This window comes from Salvia splendens, chromosome 8, assembly GCF_004379255.2.
Source record: "Salvia splendens isolate huo1 chromosome 8, SspV2, whole genome shotgun sequence".
Classification (NCBI taxonomy): domain Eukaryota; kingdom Viridiplantae; phylum Streptophyta; class Magnoliopsida; order Lamiales; family Lamiaceae; genus Salvia; species Salvia splendens.
This window is the reverse complement of record NC_056039.1, coordinates 27,726,659-27,742,937: the sequence shown is the minus strand read 5'-3', so window position 1 is coordinate 27,742,937 and position 16,279 is coordinate 27,726,659. Positions and strand designations below refer to the sequence as shown.

Genomic DNA, 16,279 nt, shown 5'->3' with positions numbered 1-16,279 from the left:
TTATGTGTAATGAGAGATCACTTAATCAAAAGAACACTTAATTATAAATACCTAAATTCTTATTTAAAATAAAAATAGTGTTGAGACAAGTCAAATTGAAAAGTGCAAATAACATAGACAGAAGGAGTATATACATAGTGAAGATTATGGCTCTATCCTCTCTAATTTTCCTCTTAAATCAATTAAGAAAATTAAGTAGAAAACAAAGTAGATAAGAGAATAGAGTTGAAAATTAAATACTAGAAAATAAAGTAGGAAGTTGAAAATTAAATAGAAAATAAAGTAGAATAGAGTAAATAAATTGTTTTTTCATTAAAAATAGAAATTGATCACTTTGAAATAGAACGACCAAAAAGAAATATCAATCACTTATAGAGGAATGGGGATTACTTGTTTATGTATCGTTTAAGTTGAGTTAGGAGTAAGCTCCAGCATTTTCTCTCTCACCATTAATTGTTTTTATATTTAGAGCACAATATTTTCTGCCCCTTCCACACTGGCCACAACCTATAAGGAGTATCTTTGCAACAATGTGATGGATCAAAGAATCATAACTCAATAATCGGAAATTTTGTATGCAAATAAAATAGTACTTCCTCCGTCCCGGCTAAAATGACACAATTTTTGGCCGGCACGGGATTTTAAGAGTTATTGATTAAAGTTTTTTAATTGGAGAGAGAAAAAGCGTGTGTAAGTATTAAAATAGTGAGAGATGAAGACAAAGATGGATATTTTAATAGGAGTGTGAAAAAGTAGTTGGATGTATTAATTGGAAAGAGAAAGTTTCCTAAAAATGAAATGTGTCATCTTAGCTGAGATAAACTAAAAAGGAAAACGTGTCATCTTAAGCGGGACGAATGGAGTAGTACTAACAAAATTAGAAGTAGCTATAAGTTTGGATTTGGATATACTTACTCAACCCCAGCTAAGATGACACGTTTTACTTTTTAACCTGTCCCAAATAAGATAGTAAAACATTTCTATTTTTGAAAATTTTATGTCTCCAATTAATACATCCAACTACCTTTTCTTTTTTTCAATTAAAATAATCATCTCTCATTCTCTCTCTTATTTAATATTTATACTACATTTTTTTCTCTTCAATTAAGCACTTTAAACCAATAACTCCTAAAATTTTGTGTCGACAAAAAAACGTGTCATCTTAGCCGGATTGGAGGGAGTAATATGCATAAGAGAGGGTTGAGTAGGTATAATGTTAATATGTGATGTTTGATGAATGTCGTTAGAAAGCATATATATGTGATTTATTTCCCATATAGTTATACTCCCTTCGTCCAAGAAAAATATGACACATTGTGAACGACACGAGTTTTAACGTGGAATTGGTAAAGTAAGAGAGAAGAGAAAAAAAATAAGAGAGAAGTAGTGTTAGTGGAATGTGGGGTCATATTGTTAGTAAGAGAGAAGAGAAAAAAGTAATAGAAAAGTTGTTGAAAACTTTTATTTTTTAAATGTGTTTTATTTTTTGTGGACAACAAAAAATGAGAAATATGCTCTATTTTTTGTGGATGGAGGGAATAATATATATAGGCCGAAAAAATTGGGTGCATGATTGGGGTGGAAGGAGTGAAGTGAGGAGCAATGTGCATGAGATAAAAAGAAGAATGGGACAAAAGAAGCTTGTAGGCTACTAAGTTAGAGAGAAGAGAGAGAATCGAATGCAACGGGTTTGTAGTTGCCACAGATGAGGACATCATCATCATAATCAACATTTTAGACTTGCATAATATATATATATATATATATATATATATATATATATATATATATATATATATAGGTCCATGATCAATTGAGATTTTTTTTGCTAATTGAGAAATGAGATGCAACATCAGCCACTCATTTTAATTAAATGAGTGGTCCAGATTTTGCCACACAAAAAATACTTTTAAATTAATTTAATACGAAAGGGTATAATGGTCATTTCGCGGTTTAATTTAGGGTTCTTCAGCGTTATGTGAGATTAGCGTTTGGCGATTTGCGATTTCTCAGAGATCTCTCTGAGGCCATTGATTCCAACGTTTTCTGATTCAATTGAGTCGAAAATTAGAACACAGACGCTTTCAACGATTTCAACGATCTCTGCTTCGACGATTCCTCAGCATATCAATTTTCGACGATTTCTGCTTCGACAGTTTCAACGACCAATTCGACGCAGTTTGGTTGAATCTGAAGTTTTTAGGTTGATTTTATCGACTTTGATTCTGTTTTTATGCTTTATTTGTTGATGCCCAGTCGAATTTGTTCCTAATCATTTTTATTTTTATTTTTTTCATATGTAGCTTCGAGTTCAATTCGTAATCAAAAGGTAAGGTGTTATCTGATGGATTCTTCATCTTATTTCGAGTCGATGTCGACTAATGGTGAAGGTAATTTGGATTGGTGTTCATTAACATGCCTTTTTTGTAATTTGTTGGTGAATTATACTCTGTTGACATAAATCCGCAGTTATTGATATTTGAATTGACTTTCTGTTGACATAAATGCAAATCTGTTGATATCATGTATGTTACCTGTTAAATATTGTATGTAGATATACGCTTTGTTAACATGCACAATAGTTGTATGCAAAATGCACTCTCCCCTGGCTATAGAGCTTCTGCTGTGGTGTTTGTTGGTGGAGGAAGGTGTTATGGGTAGGGTTGACGGTTCATGATAGGTCTCCATCTGGGGAATCTTTACACTACGTGCAGAGAAGCCAATATCCCATTTACTGCCCTTTTTGCCAACATAGGTCTCCATGTGCCTCATCAAATAGACACCACAGTCCTTCTTGTTCGTGCTTGTGGCCCATTCTAAATGCAGAAAGTTGAGTGAAGACTTGTTTATATTTTCTGAAATATTTAACATTTTCTTCTCTATGAAGTATGCTTCAAACATATCTTTCTGCAAAATATATAAATAACTAAATCAAACTACACAAACAAAGCATTTTAACATGATGTGGAAATTATGTCAACCAAATGTAGAGAATATGTCAATAACATAGATAAAAGCATACCATTAAACCAATATCAATGTCATACTTCTCGAACGGATCCATATCTTTATGTGGCTTGCTGTTATCTATTATCTCAATGGTGTTTTTCTTCATCCAATATACTACAAGATAGTAATGGAAATTTGCACAAACTGGGAAGAAGACCTGTATGACATGAAAGATAAAATGCCATTAAAGATAAAATTATATCCAAAGAACACCTGTTCATATTCTTACGTAAATGTCATTGTGAGATGTTATTACCAAATCAATTTCTCTCCAGTTGAAATCTGGTCTTCTTTGAATCTCATTATCTATCTGAGAAATGAAATTCTTCCTTGCTTTCGAAGCATCCCAATTATCCGGCCGATTTGTTACATTGAAATTCTGCACTTAACATGTTTGGTTAAGGAGACGTCTGATTCAAACAGTTTAGCTATAATTTAAGATTACTTACACATGGAGATGTAGTCAGAAAAAAGCGTGAAAGTGATGTTGTGGGCCTTTCTTTTTCTCTGTTGTTCAGGTGTGAAGCCCATGCGTTAATTACACCAGCATTAATTTCTTCATGGGGCTTCAGTGACGAAAACAATTCTTTGGTTGCCCAAGCAAAATCATCCTCATAAACGCATGCATCTCTGAAATGAAGTTATACAAACGACACAAGAACAACATTCTTCAATCATGTTAACTGCACAGAAAACTAAAAATATTTTTTAGAGCAATGAAATAATTAAATGATGCATACTTGTCTACTCCTTCTGTTTCTAGTATGTAGTAGTAGACATCTCTTTCATTAGGTTCCAGGTATGTTTTTGTATGTACAGCTCTTATGTCAAGTGGATAGCCTATGAATGGGTCAGAGTGCGTCTCAGTATGAGACTTTTTCACTCTGACTTTTGACACTGGAATCTCCAATAATGGAACAACAATCTGTTATTAGTGCAATAAAATTCATGTTAGTTACAATTAAAATTATGCCAAATATGTATACTAGCCATGTCAGCAAGTAATATAATTATGTCAACTATGGTGCATCTCGTGTCAACATCACATACAACGATGTCAACTACATGTACAAGCCATGTCAACTATGTTACATACTATGTCAACAACACATACAACGATGTCAACTACAATTATAAGTCATGTTAAAAACAATCATAAGCCATGTCAACAACAATCAGAAGCCATGTCAACTACACACAGAAGCCATGTCAACTACACACAGAAGCCATGTTAATAACAGTTAAAACCAAATGTCAACTTCACTTTCAAGTCATGTCAACTACACAAAAAACATGTCAACAACAATTAAAACCAAATATCAACTTCACTATCAAGCCATATAAAAAACAATTTAGTCATTTTAGTCATAGTTTAGTTATTTTACTTTAACAATATTCTCTTCTTTCTCTTTCCCTTTGTCCTGCTGCTTTTCTTTGTTCGTTTCAACATATGCGTCATCCGTTGGGCCTGCAGCTGGTGGTAAGATAGGAGAGGCTGATTCATTACTGTAATCAACCACTGTGTCCTCTTTTGTTCCTTCTCCTTCTCCTTCTTCAGCAGCCTATTCAATTAGTAATTTATAATTAATATCAATTTAATTTCAATTGATTCTAAATAACAAAAGATAGGATTTTGCTCACCCCTTTAGGATTAGAAACTGGCGAAGTAGGGTTATTTTCTCTATTTCCTTGCTCTGCATACTGCTTGTAAATTAGTTCTACAATGTAAGTATCTAAACTACAGGATTAATCTAATGTCATCTCAGAGAAACATATGTAAAGAAAATGATGTACTTACTTTATCCAAGAAACGTGGCGTTTTGAAAGTTGGAAATTCAGCCAAATCTTCAAGTGCTTCCTTTTCTTTTTGAGCAAGAAGCATTGATTCAAAGATTATTTTCCAACGATCAAAAGTTTCAGGCTTGTCTTCCTCAAACATCTTGGACAATAGTTGACACTTCTCATTCACAGCCTCAATTGTCGTAGTTTGGCTTCCAACTGAAGATCTAGCCATATCACACAACATTCCGAATAAATAGTTAGTTTTGATATGTGGAGGAGCTTCTTTAAGGGTCTTGACAAGATTGATTTTCCAGTGATTCAAGTCAAGAATACTTGTTACTACATTCTTTATGAATTTTTTTGGTATTTGTAGATTATGAGAAGACCCAACTCTACTGTCAGGAGTAATCTGTGGATGAGGTACATGTTCATCCTCCTCCTCTTCCTCCTCATGCTCCTCCTGCTCGTGCTCCTTCTCCTCTTGCTGCTCCTCCCCCTCCCCCTGCTGCTCCTCCTTGTCCAAAACATATCTCTTCTTTATACGTCCTAAACCAAAAACTCCTTCTCTGATCTCTTTATCTTCTCTAGCCTGAAGATGTTCACTTTTCCATCCTTTCATTAACGGAAGTGAGCGAGGAACAGGACGCTTGTCTTGTATAACTCTATCTAAGTAGCAAAGCTGCACATGTTAAAAAATGCATGTCAATTACTAGTGTATAGTGTCAACTCAATATAGAAGCCACTTAAATAACTAATACAACTTATGTCAGCTATATTACAAGCTATATCAACTACACATATAAGTCATTTCAATAAGTAATGTAATGCAAAATGTAAAACATACCATGAGGAAGGGAAGTGGTCCTGCAAAGGCGTTCTTCTCTGTCTTCGACCAATTATCAATAGCAAACTTGAGCACAGAGATTGTATATGAGCACCAGTTGATATTTCTAACATTATCCAAATCATCAACTACCTCTCCAATCTTAGATTTTATCATTCCACATGTTGAAGGCTCAATCAATGCAGATTCTAATAGGACCAAGAACAATCTCTTGAACTGTGGTCCTCCTTCCTTATCTGCTAACATAAGTTGTTCAACAGCTTTATGGTTCACATTTCCTGGTTTTGTATCGCATTGTTCTGCTAACTCCCTCATGAAAGGTACATTACTTTTCCACTTCTCCCTGCAGTAAGTAATGTCACCTCTTGGAAATCCATACACAAGCTCCACATCCTCTTCCGTGATATGAATTTTTTTGCCATTACAAAGCTTTATCTTACAATTTTCTTCATCAAAGCTCTTCAACAAAGAAAATGCTAATCTACTAGGAATGTATTCAATTTTGTAATGCAAGACACTCTCGAAACCCATATCCTTCACAGAATTAATTTGTGCCTCATTCAACTGGCTTATTGCATCAACAAAAAACAAAGGCTTCCTTTTCACTAGAAGCCTTTGAGATACCTTTTGAGCATTCTGATTCTGTTTTTCATTCTCTATAATTTTCTTTTGTTTTTTCTCAACATTCATGAACTCTTTCTGAGATACCGAGGTACTCCTTTTTTGCTTTGATATTTTCCTTTTTTCTGGTTTAAAATGAAACACAATAAATTTATATCAATAATAAGTTTGGCCATTAAGTATACTCTGTTAATAAATCCAAAATGAAACACAACAAATCTATATCAATAACTCTTTTTGGTTCAATGTACTGCTATTCAAAAAAATCCTTAACTAGGTATTATAGCTATGTATATAGCTATGACAATAGGTATTGTATTATATTATCCTTACCTATGTTAATATTAACCATATATATAACAATTACATGACAATAGCAAGTACACATATAAGTCAGCCATCGTAACAGCCATATATATAACAATGGCAAGCATACCATGTTTTCTACACTATGTCAATAGCAAGTACCCTGTTTTCTACACTATGTCAATAGCATACCCTGTTAATATTAACCATATATATAACAATTACATGACAATAGCAAGTACACATATAAGTCAGCCATCGTAACAGCCATATATATAACAATGGCAAGCATACCCTGTTTTCTACACTATGTCAATAGCTATTGAGATACTACTACAAAATGTCAACACCATTATGTCAACAGACATCCTTTAATGTCAATAATTATTGTAATTTAAATATATAGGAGGAGTACTTAACTTGAAGAAGATTTTTCCTCTGTTTCTTTATTTCCAGCTTCCGACCCTTCATCAATTTCCATAGCTAATCAACCCCCCCCCAAAAAAAAGCAGAATTCAAACTCATCAGATAACTAAATTATGAAAACCTAAACATAAAATTTTTGAATACTCAAACTTTGTTTTAAAAAAACTAAAATTAAAGCCATACAATTAAAAACGAATGTAATCTTTAACCTGAAAGAGTCGGTTCAGTCGTTTTGGTGTTGACCTCCAAATTGGAAGCCATTTTTCCGGCAACGGGCGACTGCTCAATCGATTCTCTTGTCATTGTTTTAGAAATTATTTTTTAGGCAGGAGATAAAAAGGGCTTATAAATCAAACTAGTTTGATATTGTAGATGAAGGTTTAGGATTTGAATGAATGTCGACTTTGGATTTCTATCGGCATGAAGATTTAAGAGAAGAGAAAGTGGTTGGGAGAGAAATTTTATATAAATCTTCTTTTGAGAGAGGGGTTTTCAAGTGACATATGAGAGAAATGGTTTTTAAATTTGATTACAAATCCGTTTAACTCTGTTTTTGAGGAAGGAAGGAAAATGTTTTTTTAATTAAAAAATTTGTTTTTGAATTGTTGTCATTTTATATGATGCCTATTGAAAAGTTGTATACATTTTTGCTATAAATTATTGACATTTATATTCAAGCTTTTGACATGTATTGTATTATAATTATGGTATAACTTATGTCAAATTAAGAAAATAAGAAAAAATAGTTGTATACTTCTTGTTGACATTTAATAAGACAAAATAGTTGCTTACACTTTATTAAAAAATAGTTGTCATTTAATAAGAAAAAATATATGTTAACATTTAATTCAAGTTGTTGACATTTGATAACAAAAAATTGCTGTTGACATTTTAATTCTGGTTGTTGACATTTCATAAGAGAAAAATAGTTGTTGACATTTAATTCTAGTTGTTGACATTTGATATATTTCTATATAGTGCATGGTTTAAAAATCAGTTTGAGATAATTGTTTAACATATCCATCTAAAAAACATAATAAGATCAAATATCCAAACCACTTTTTGTTCAAAATCAGAATAAAACAGTTGTTTACTTCTTGCTTCTACAGCTAAACCATTCCTTGAACTTTTTCTGTAACTCAGGCAATCTGTGCTTGTTTGCTGTCATCCAGTCGTCAGCGACACGTACCATATCCATACACTTCTTGTTGCTCCTTGATGTAAGCATCGCTTCACAATATCTTCCTCTGAGTATCTGTAAAATCTTTGTGCCACGTGGAGAAAAGCCAATATTCCATTCCCTTCCCTTTCTGCCAAAGTAAGTTTCCATGTGTCTCATCAAATATATACCACTGTCTTCTTTATTGGTGCTTGTGGCCCAATCTAAAGGAACAACTTTGTATGGAGACTTCTTTATATTTTCTGATAGCCCAGATATGTTCTTCTCTTTGAAGTATGCCTCAAACATATCTTTCTGCAAATATATAAACAAAACTAAACTACTTATACAAAGCATTTTGACAAGATGCATAAATTATGTCAACAAAATGTAAACATAATGTCAATTTTATTGAAAAAAGCATACCAGTATTCCAACTTCAATGCTATAGTTTTCCAATGGATCCTTGCCTTTTGGTGGTTTGACACTATCTATTATCTCAATTTTGTTGATCTTCATCCAAAATACAACAAGGTAGTAATAGCCACTTGTAAAAACTGGGAAGAAGACCTGTATAATATGAGAGAAAATATTAGATAAAAGAATTTGACAACACCTGTCCAAATTTATGTTGTTGACATTGTGAGATCTTTGTACAAAAATAAATTTTTTACCAAATCAATTTTTCTCCAATCAAAATCTTGTATTCTACTAGTCTCTTGATCAATTCGTGATATAAAGTTGTTCTTGGATTGTAATGGATTCCAATGAGGCTCCCGATTTGTTATATTCAAATACTGCATTCAACATTTTTTGTGAGTGAAATATGTCATTCAAATAGTTTTTGTATAAATTTAGATTACTCACACATGGGGATGTTGTTAGAAACAGCCGTGGAGGTGACGTTTCTGCCCTTTCATTTTCTCTGAAGTTCAGGTATGTTGCCCATACATCAATTACACCTATACTGATTTCTGTATGGGGTTTCAGAGATGAAAACACTCCTTTGCATGCCCAAACAAAGCCATTAGTGTAAGCACATGTATCACTGAAATGAAATCATGCAGACAACATTTAAACATCATTCATAAATTATGTCAACTGCATAGAAATTTAGAAGTGATTCAAAGAATTAAATTACACATACTCATTTGTTCCTTCAGTTTCTACTATGTAGTAGTAGATATCTCTTTCATCCAGGTTCAGGGTTGGTTTCATATGCACAGCTCATATTTCAAATGGTGATCGTAGCACTGGGCTGGGGCGCATTTCAGCATGAGTCCGTCTCTCTCTAGCTTCAGCCAGTGGAATCTCAGAGATAGGAACAGGGTTCTGTTGTCAGTGAATTTAATGTTATTTACCATCACAAATCATGTCAACTATATTATACTAACCATATCAATAACTAATATAATTATGTCAACTACAATAGATATCGTGTAAACTTCACATACAAGTTATGTCAACTACTCTACATGCTCTGTCAACTACATATACAAGTCATTTTTTAAAAAATAATAAGGTTAATTTTACTTATTTTACCTGGTAGACAGTCATTCTTCTCTCTGTGTTTTCAGGAGTTTTTTCTTTTTCCTCATGCATCTTCTCTATCCATTTATATCCTTGTTTTTGCACGTTCCATTCAGGAGGTGTGTCATCCATTGTTTCAAGACCCTCTTGCATCATATATTCAACAATTGAGCATGCAGCTGCATCCTCCCTATCTTCCTGAAACTCCATGCTATACCATGTTAATTATGTATTTATCAATGTCAAATACGATATCCACAATGTCACTAACTTATATAAAATCTATAAAATTTATATACAAAGCTTCTAGAGTTTAAGATAATCATTATAAATTGTACCTGTTCATTTATGATATCAACAATGGTGTTTGTGGCCTTGATTGCTTCTTCATTGTTTCTGATTTCATAGTCATCACATACTTTTGATAATATGTGCAAGGCATCTTGTGTTCTTAACTCTCTATCAGCTTCAACATCTTCTTGAATTTCCAACTCACTTCCCCTGTTCTCAGATCCTATTAGTGATGCCAGTGTGTTGTCATGCTCTGAAGCATTGACTTCTTGTTGTTGGAGAGATGGGGATGATGTCCGTGGAGATCCTAGTATGGCTGTCAAGATAGGAGAGTTTGATTCGTTATGGTCATCACAAATCATGTTCTCCTTTCTTTGTTTGTCTTCTTCAACAGATGGTCTGGCCTCTTCAGGATCACCAACTGGTGAGGTCAACTCACTTCCCCTGTTCTCAGATCCTATTAGTGATGCGAGTGTGTTGTCATGCTCTGAAGCATTGACTTCTTGTTGTGGGAGAGATGGGGATGCTGTCCGTGGAGATCCTAGTATGGCTGTCAAGATAGGAGAGTTTGATTCGTTATGGTCATCACAAATCATGTTCTCCTTTCTTTGTTCGTCTTCTTCAACAGACGGTCTGACCTCTTCAGGATCACCAACTGTTGAGGTAGGTAAGTTATCTTTGTTTCTTTGTTCTACAGCCTGTTCAAAAATTAGTTCAACAATGTTACTTTCTAAACTGTAGGAATAATCCAATGTCAACTAAGAGAAACATATATCAACAAAATGATGTATTAATATCATTATAGGTTGTTTATGTACTTACTTTATCAAAGAAATCTTCCAATCTGAAAGTTGGAAATTCATTCAAGTCTTCAATTGTTTCGTTTGCTTTTTCAGCATTCCGTATTGAATCAAACATAGCTTTCCAGTTATCAACAGCGACATCGTTGTTTATATTATATGACTGCGACAAATGGAGAAAAGTGTCACTCACAGAGGCAACTGGAGATTTTTGGCTTCCAATTGCACTTCTAGCAATATCATAAATAAATCCGAATAAATCATTATTCTTGCTCTGTGATGAAGCTTCTTTGAGGACTCTCACAAGGTTGGTCCTGCCATCACTTATCTGCTTGATGTATTTTACTAAATTGGCCACCATATGTGATGGGAGTATGTTCTGAGAAGAAGATCCAACTCCACTTTCATTTACATTAACACTTTTTTCTTCATTCCCTTGCTGCTGCTCCTCCTGTATGAAATCTTTTGGGAGTAGGTTCTGGGAAGACCCAACTGCACAGTCATCAGGAATCTGTTGTTGAGGCATCTGCTCATCCACCTCAACCTCCTGCTTCTCTTCCTCGTGCGGCTCCAGAGTACGGACATATCTCTTCTTTATACGTCCTAAACCAAAAACTCCTTCACTTGTCTCTCTATCTTCTCTAGCCTGTAGATGCTCACTTTTCCATCCTTTCATTAATGGAAATGTGCGAGGAACAGGACGCGTGTCTTGTGTAACTCTGTCTAAGTAGTAGAGCTGCATGTGTTAAAAAATTCATGTCAATTACTGGTGTGTAGTGTCAACTGAATACACAAGCCCCTTAAATAACTAATGTCAACTATAGTACAAGCTATATCAACTACACATACAAGTCATTTCAATAAGTAATGTAATGCAAAATGTAAAACATACCATGAGGAAGGGAAGTGGTCCTGCAAAGGCGTTCTTCTCTGTCTTCGACCAATTATCAATAGCAAACTTGAGCACAGAGATTGTATATGAGCACCAGTTGATATTTCTAACATTATCCAAATCATCAACTATCTCTCCAATCTTAGATTTTATCATTCCACATGTTGAAGGCTCAATCAATGCAGATTCTAATAGGACCAAGAACAATCTCTTGAACTGTGGTCCTCCTTCCTTATCTGCTAACATAAGTTGTTCAACAGCTTTATGGTTCACATTTCCTGGTTTTGTATCGCATTGTTCTGCTAACTCCCTCATGAAAGGTGCATTACTTTTCCACTTCTCTCTATAGTAAGTAATGTTACCTCTTGGAAATCCATACACAAGCTCCACATCCTCTTCCGTGATATGAATTTTTTTCCCATTATAAAGCTTTATCTTACACTTTTCTTCATCAAAGCTCTTCAACAAAGAAAATGCTAATCTACTAGGAATGTATTCAATTTTGTAATGCAAGACACTCTCAAAACCAATCTCCTTCACAGAATTAATCTGTGCCTCATTCAATTGGCTTATTGCTTCAACAAAAAACAAAGGCTTCATTTTCACTAGAAGCCTTTGAGATACATTTTCAGCATTCTCACTCTGTTTTTCATTCTCTATGCTTTTCTTTTGTTTTTTCTCAATATTCATTAACTCTTTCTGTGATACCGAGGTACGCCTTTTGCGCTTTGATATTTTTCTGTTTTCTGGTTTAAAATGAATCACAATTAATCTATATCAATAATAAGTTCAAACATTAAGTATACTCTGTTAATGAATCTATGTCAATAGCCATGTTAAACAAATCATACTCTGTTCAAATAAGCATATACTCTGTTTTATAGCTATGTCAATAGCTATTGTATGAAATGAAACACAATAAATCTATATCAATAACTCTTTCTAGTTTACTCTACAGTCATCCTAACAGCTATTTAAACAAGCATATACTGTTATTATAGCTATGTCAGTAGTTATTGTATGAAATGTCAATAATCTTAAGAATTTAACCAAATTCCTAACCGGTAGGAGGTGATGCTTCCAAAAAAATCAGCACAAATCAAATTCATAAGAAAACAAATCCAGATTTAATTTAATAAACTAAAATCGAAGCAATATATTTCAAATTTGAATCAATTGGTAAACCTGAAGAAGTCGGAACCACCGCGGAAGAAGTCGGAACCACCGCGGAAGAAGGCGGAACCACCACTGATGTGGAACACCGATTTCCTTCAATTGGCGCTTCAATCGATTCAGCTACGGTCGACGCTTCAACCGATTCAGCTACAATCGGCGCTTCAACCGATTTTCTTCGAATTTCATCTTCAATCGTCATTGTAGAAATGTATGTTTGAAGGAAGTTCAGCAAATTTGTGTTTGCACAGAGAAACCGAGTGTTTTAGAGAGTTTTGGAAAATGATTTGAAATAGAATTTTTTTTGCACCATTTGATTACTGAAATGACAGTTATACCCCCGTGTTGACATAATGTAATAGCTGTTGACATTTAGTTAATCTTGTGGATTAGTGGCTGATATTGCATCTCATTTCTCAATTTAGGTAAATAATCTCAACCTAACAGGACCCTATATATATATATATATTCTTAATTAGAACGCCAACGAATCACCATGTATACACTTACTTATTTAGAGTAATGATGAGAAGTAGTGAATCTGTAGATGGGAAGTGGGGATGCTCGTAAAGTTGGAAGCTTCATCGATATTTGCATGCATCGATATTTACACTCATCATCAACCGGCGCCTATATATTGTCCTCATCCTTCCAATAAAGCCAACCTGCCCTGATGCCCTCCCCTTCATAAACACAACTCCTTCCTTAATCCTTCACTACTACCTTTAATTGTTTTCCCTTAATTATAACCCAAGATTCATGTATTCATACCTACTGACTCAGCGACTAAGAGTAAAGTTTACAAGTACCATCTACTATTTGTTACACCACATCCCTTTCATATCAATCCAATATTTTCGAATGCTAAAGAACAAAATGGCCTACCAAAATTATTGGATACTCTTTGTAGCAACTCATGTCCTCTACTGATCTACAACCCATAAACTATTTCGTTTAGTATTTCCTTTTTCCTTTTTTTGGGTTTCAAATAAATCTAATTGAAAGCAATAAATAATTATAAATTATGACCAGATAACTGAATTTTCCTATTTAGAGGACCACTTTATAGTTAGTCTTCCAATGGAATAACAAAGTCTGTATCGATGAAGAGTTTAACTAACTGAAAAGCACCCGTCAGAAAAGAGTTCCAGGCATAAGAATTCTATAAACACAGAAAACGACCCTGCAATCAACCATAACTAATCACCACCTTAATTATTTAAATTAGACTGACCACAAACTATGCCTTTAATTCAAAAAAAAACCATCAATATTTTTATTTCCATATATCTAATTTGATTTCCATCTCAAATCCAAATCACTGCTTAAATTTGAAATCTCATGGTTTTCCTTTTCAATATTTTCACCATTCTGCTATAAAAAACATTAATTATAATATACATAAGTTGCAATTAATTAATTGCATGCATGCAGTGTGTAGTTAAGAGAAAATAAAACAAACTAAAAATGAAGCTCAAACACGTAGCAGTATTATTCAACATCCCTCATTTTCAACTTCTAAATTGGTTAAATTAAAAACTCCAAACCCCCTAATTAAGTTAAAACACTAAAAATTACCATCACCAAAACAAAATAAAAACGTAATTACGTGTGTTTGGTCACCCGAAAGGCGAGCTCCGCATCCCTCCGGCGCTGATCGCCACCGTCGGCGGCAAAGGCCGATCCATCTTCACATCGTATTTCTTATGATCATGACCTCCCGACGACAGCATCGGCTTGGTCTCGTAGATGTCACTGCCACGGTCGACCGAGAGAGGCCCGATCGGATCGTCGAGGCACGACGCGGTGCCGAGCTCCTGCAGGCGGAGATCGTCGGCCCAGATCAAGGGGCTTTTGCCGCTGTAAGGAGTCGACCTTTTCAAGGACTCCATCTCCATGCCTTGGTGGTGGAGATGGTCGCCGCTGCCGTAGATGTTGAGGTCTTGGAGGGTGGGGAAGTTGAGAGTGGGCCCTGTCTTGTTGTCGCCGGCGAGGACTGTTTGGCAAGCTTTTTCGAGAATTGTCTGCATGTATTTGCCGTGAGCCTCAATTCGGAGCTGCAGGTGTCTCTGCACCTGTTTTTTTTAGTATGTTTAATTTCAATCTTTGTTCAATTAATTGGAAAAGGTATACTATTATAAATCGATTGATTACTTACCTCTAATTGCTCGTGGAGTCTTCTGTTCACCTCCATTTGCATCCTAATTGCATTAGTGTTAGTTTAATGAGATCACACAATTCCACGGAAAATTAGGCTTTTTTTGGAAAATGATTTTCAAAGGACGAAGAATGTTTTTTTTTTTGTGGTTATTGCCGTGCACATGCGATCACATGTGCCGCCTTCAAATTAAAGGTTTTGATTTTTGACAAACCTAGAAAATACTAGTACCGTTTTTAGACATAAACCATGGAAATAATAGAAATAACATACTCATTCATGCTTCGCCCCATCATTCCGGATGAAGATGCATTGTTTCTTTGCAGTTCAAGAGATGAAGCTGCAAACATATAATTTGATTAGATTAGATACACAAGGGTTTTTAAAGAAACATAGATAAACATGTTAAACTTGTGAATAGAGTCTACCATCTTTGATGGAGTGATCATTGAAATCCTTGTGAGGCTGCTTTCCCAGCCTGAATTTCTGAATCAAAATCAAATCTTTGAAATCAGAAACTCCAAAACAATCGATCCAAGTAGCTGAGAAGATGATAAAAACAGAATCTTGATGAACCTGAAGATGGCTCTTGAGATGGTAAAGCGTGAGACCCTTCACCCCCATAACTCGCATGATGGTCTTGGGCGTCGCCTCTAAAATTAAATAATTACAGATAATTTGGATTAAATCAATTTATAAAAAAAATGAAGAAAAGAAAAAGGAGGAAGAGAAGACAGACTGTCAGGGCCGCCGAGCTGGGTGACGGCGTCGACGAAGCGCTCATGAAGCTCGACAGTCCAGCGAAGACGAGGCTTGGGATCAGTGGTGAGGACGAGACCAGAGTCGCACATGGGAGAATTCATACTTGATGCCTTCTTTTGGTGGAACATTATTCCCTCTCTCTCTCTCTCTCTCACTAGATTCAAGAAGAACAAATGCTTCCAGAATAGGGTGCGGATATGAAGCAAGACTCTAAAACCCCTTTGCCCTCTCAATTACTACTGCTACACTGGAATGCCTATGCCTGTTTTTTAAATCTTAATTAAAGCCGTTTTCAAAAAGAAAAGGAAAATCCGTTTTTGTTATCCACAAGCTTACCTATCTTTTTGACAACCCTAGTTATTTCTTTTTAACCCATAATAAAGTGGGATATTTCTAGTAAATAATTAAGCACACTCAACTATTGTATTATGGTTAGTACTATTTGGTAGTATTATGGAAAATATTGTCATTTTGGTAATTTGAAGAAATATTGGTATTGGTATTGGTATTGGTGTTGGTGTTTTAG

General features: G+C 34.7%; 2 protein-coding genes and 1 long non-coding RNA gene across 4 annotated transcripts; all 3 read right to left on the bottom strand.

Annotated features, from left to right (window-relative positions):
• Positions 1-3,041: 3,041 nt before the first annotated feature.
• Positions 3,042-3,526, bottom strand: LOC121744739. The gene is made up of 3 exons (XR_006038652.1): positions 3,459-3,526; positions 3,266-3,388; positions 3,042-3,166 (listed from the first exon to the last, which is right to left on the bottom strand). It is a non-coding gene; the product is annotated as an uncharacterized LOC121744739 (long non-coding RNA).
• A 4,447-nt stretch (positions 3,527-7,973) lies between these two features.
• On the bottom strand, positions 7,974-14,130 carry LOC121744824. 2 transcript variants are annotated; one of them, XM_042138482.1, is made up of 10 exons: positions 12,846-14,130; positions 11,661-12,406; positions 10,791-11,504; positions 10,016-10,666; positions 9,690-9,875; positions 9,295-9,479; positions 9,015-9,195; positions 8,822-8,944; positions 8,574-8,717; positions 7,974-8,462 (listed from the first exon to the last, which is right to left on the bottom strand). In XM_042138482.1, exons 1-6 carry the CDS (start codon positions 13,033-13,035, stop codon positions 9,375-9,377), a joined length of 2,592 nt encoding a protein of 863 aa, XP_041994416.1. In that variant the 5' UTR covers positions 13,036-14,130; the 3' UTR covers positions 7,974-8,462; positions 8,574-8,717; positions 8,822-8,944; positions 9,015-9,195; positions 9,295-9,374. The 2 variants fall into 2 exon arrangements, with proteins under 2 accessions (XP_041994416.1, XP_041994417.1); XM_042138483.1 differs by lacking the exons at positions 7,974-8,462; positions 8,574-8,717; positions 8,822-8,944; positions 9,015-9,195; positions 9,295-9,479 and having other exon boundaries at positions 9,750-9,888.
• A 123-nt stretch (positions 14,131-14,253) lies between these two features.
• Positions 14,254-16,001, bottom strand: LOC121744825 (myb family transcription factor IPN2-like). Its single transcript, XM_042138484.1, has 6 exons — positions 15,731-16,001; positions 15,568-15,644; positions 15,420-15,477; positions 15,265-15,331; positions 14,992-15,034; positions 14,254-14,908 (listed from the first exon to the last, which is right to left on the bottom strand). Exons 1-6 carry the CDS (start codon positions 15,879-15,881, stop codon positions 14,453-14,455), a joined length of 852 nt encoding a protein of 283 aa, XP_041994418.1. The 5' UTR covers positions 15,882-16,001; the 3' UTR covers positions 14,254-14,452.
• Between the last annotated feature and the right edge of the window lie 278 nt (positions 16,002-16,279).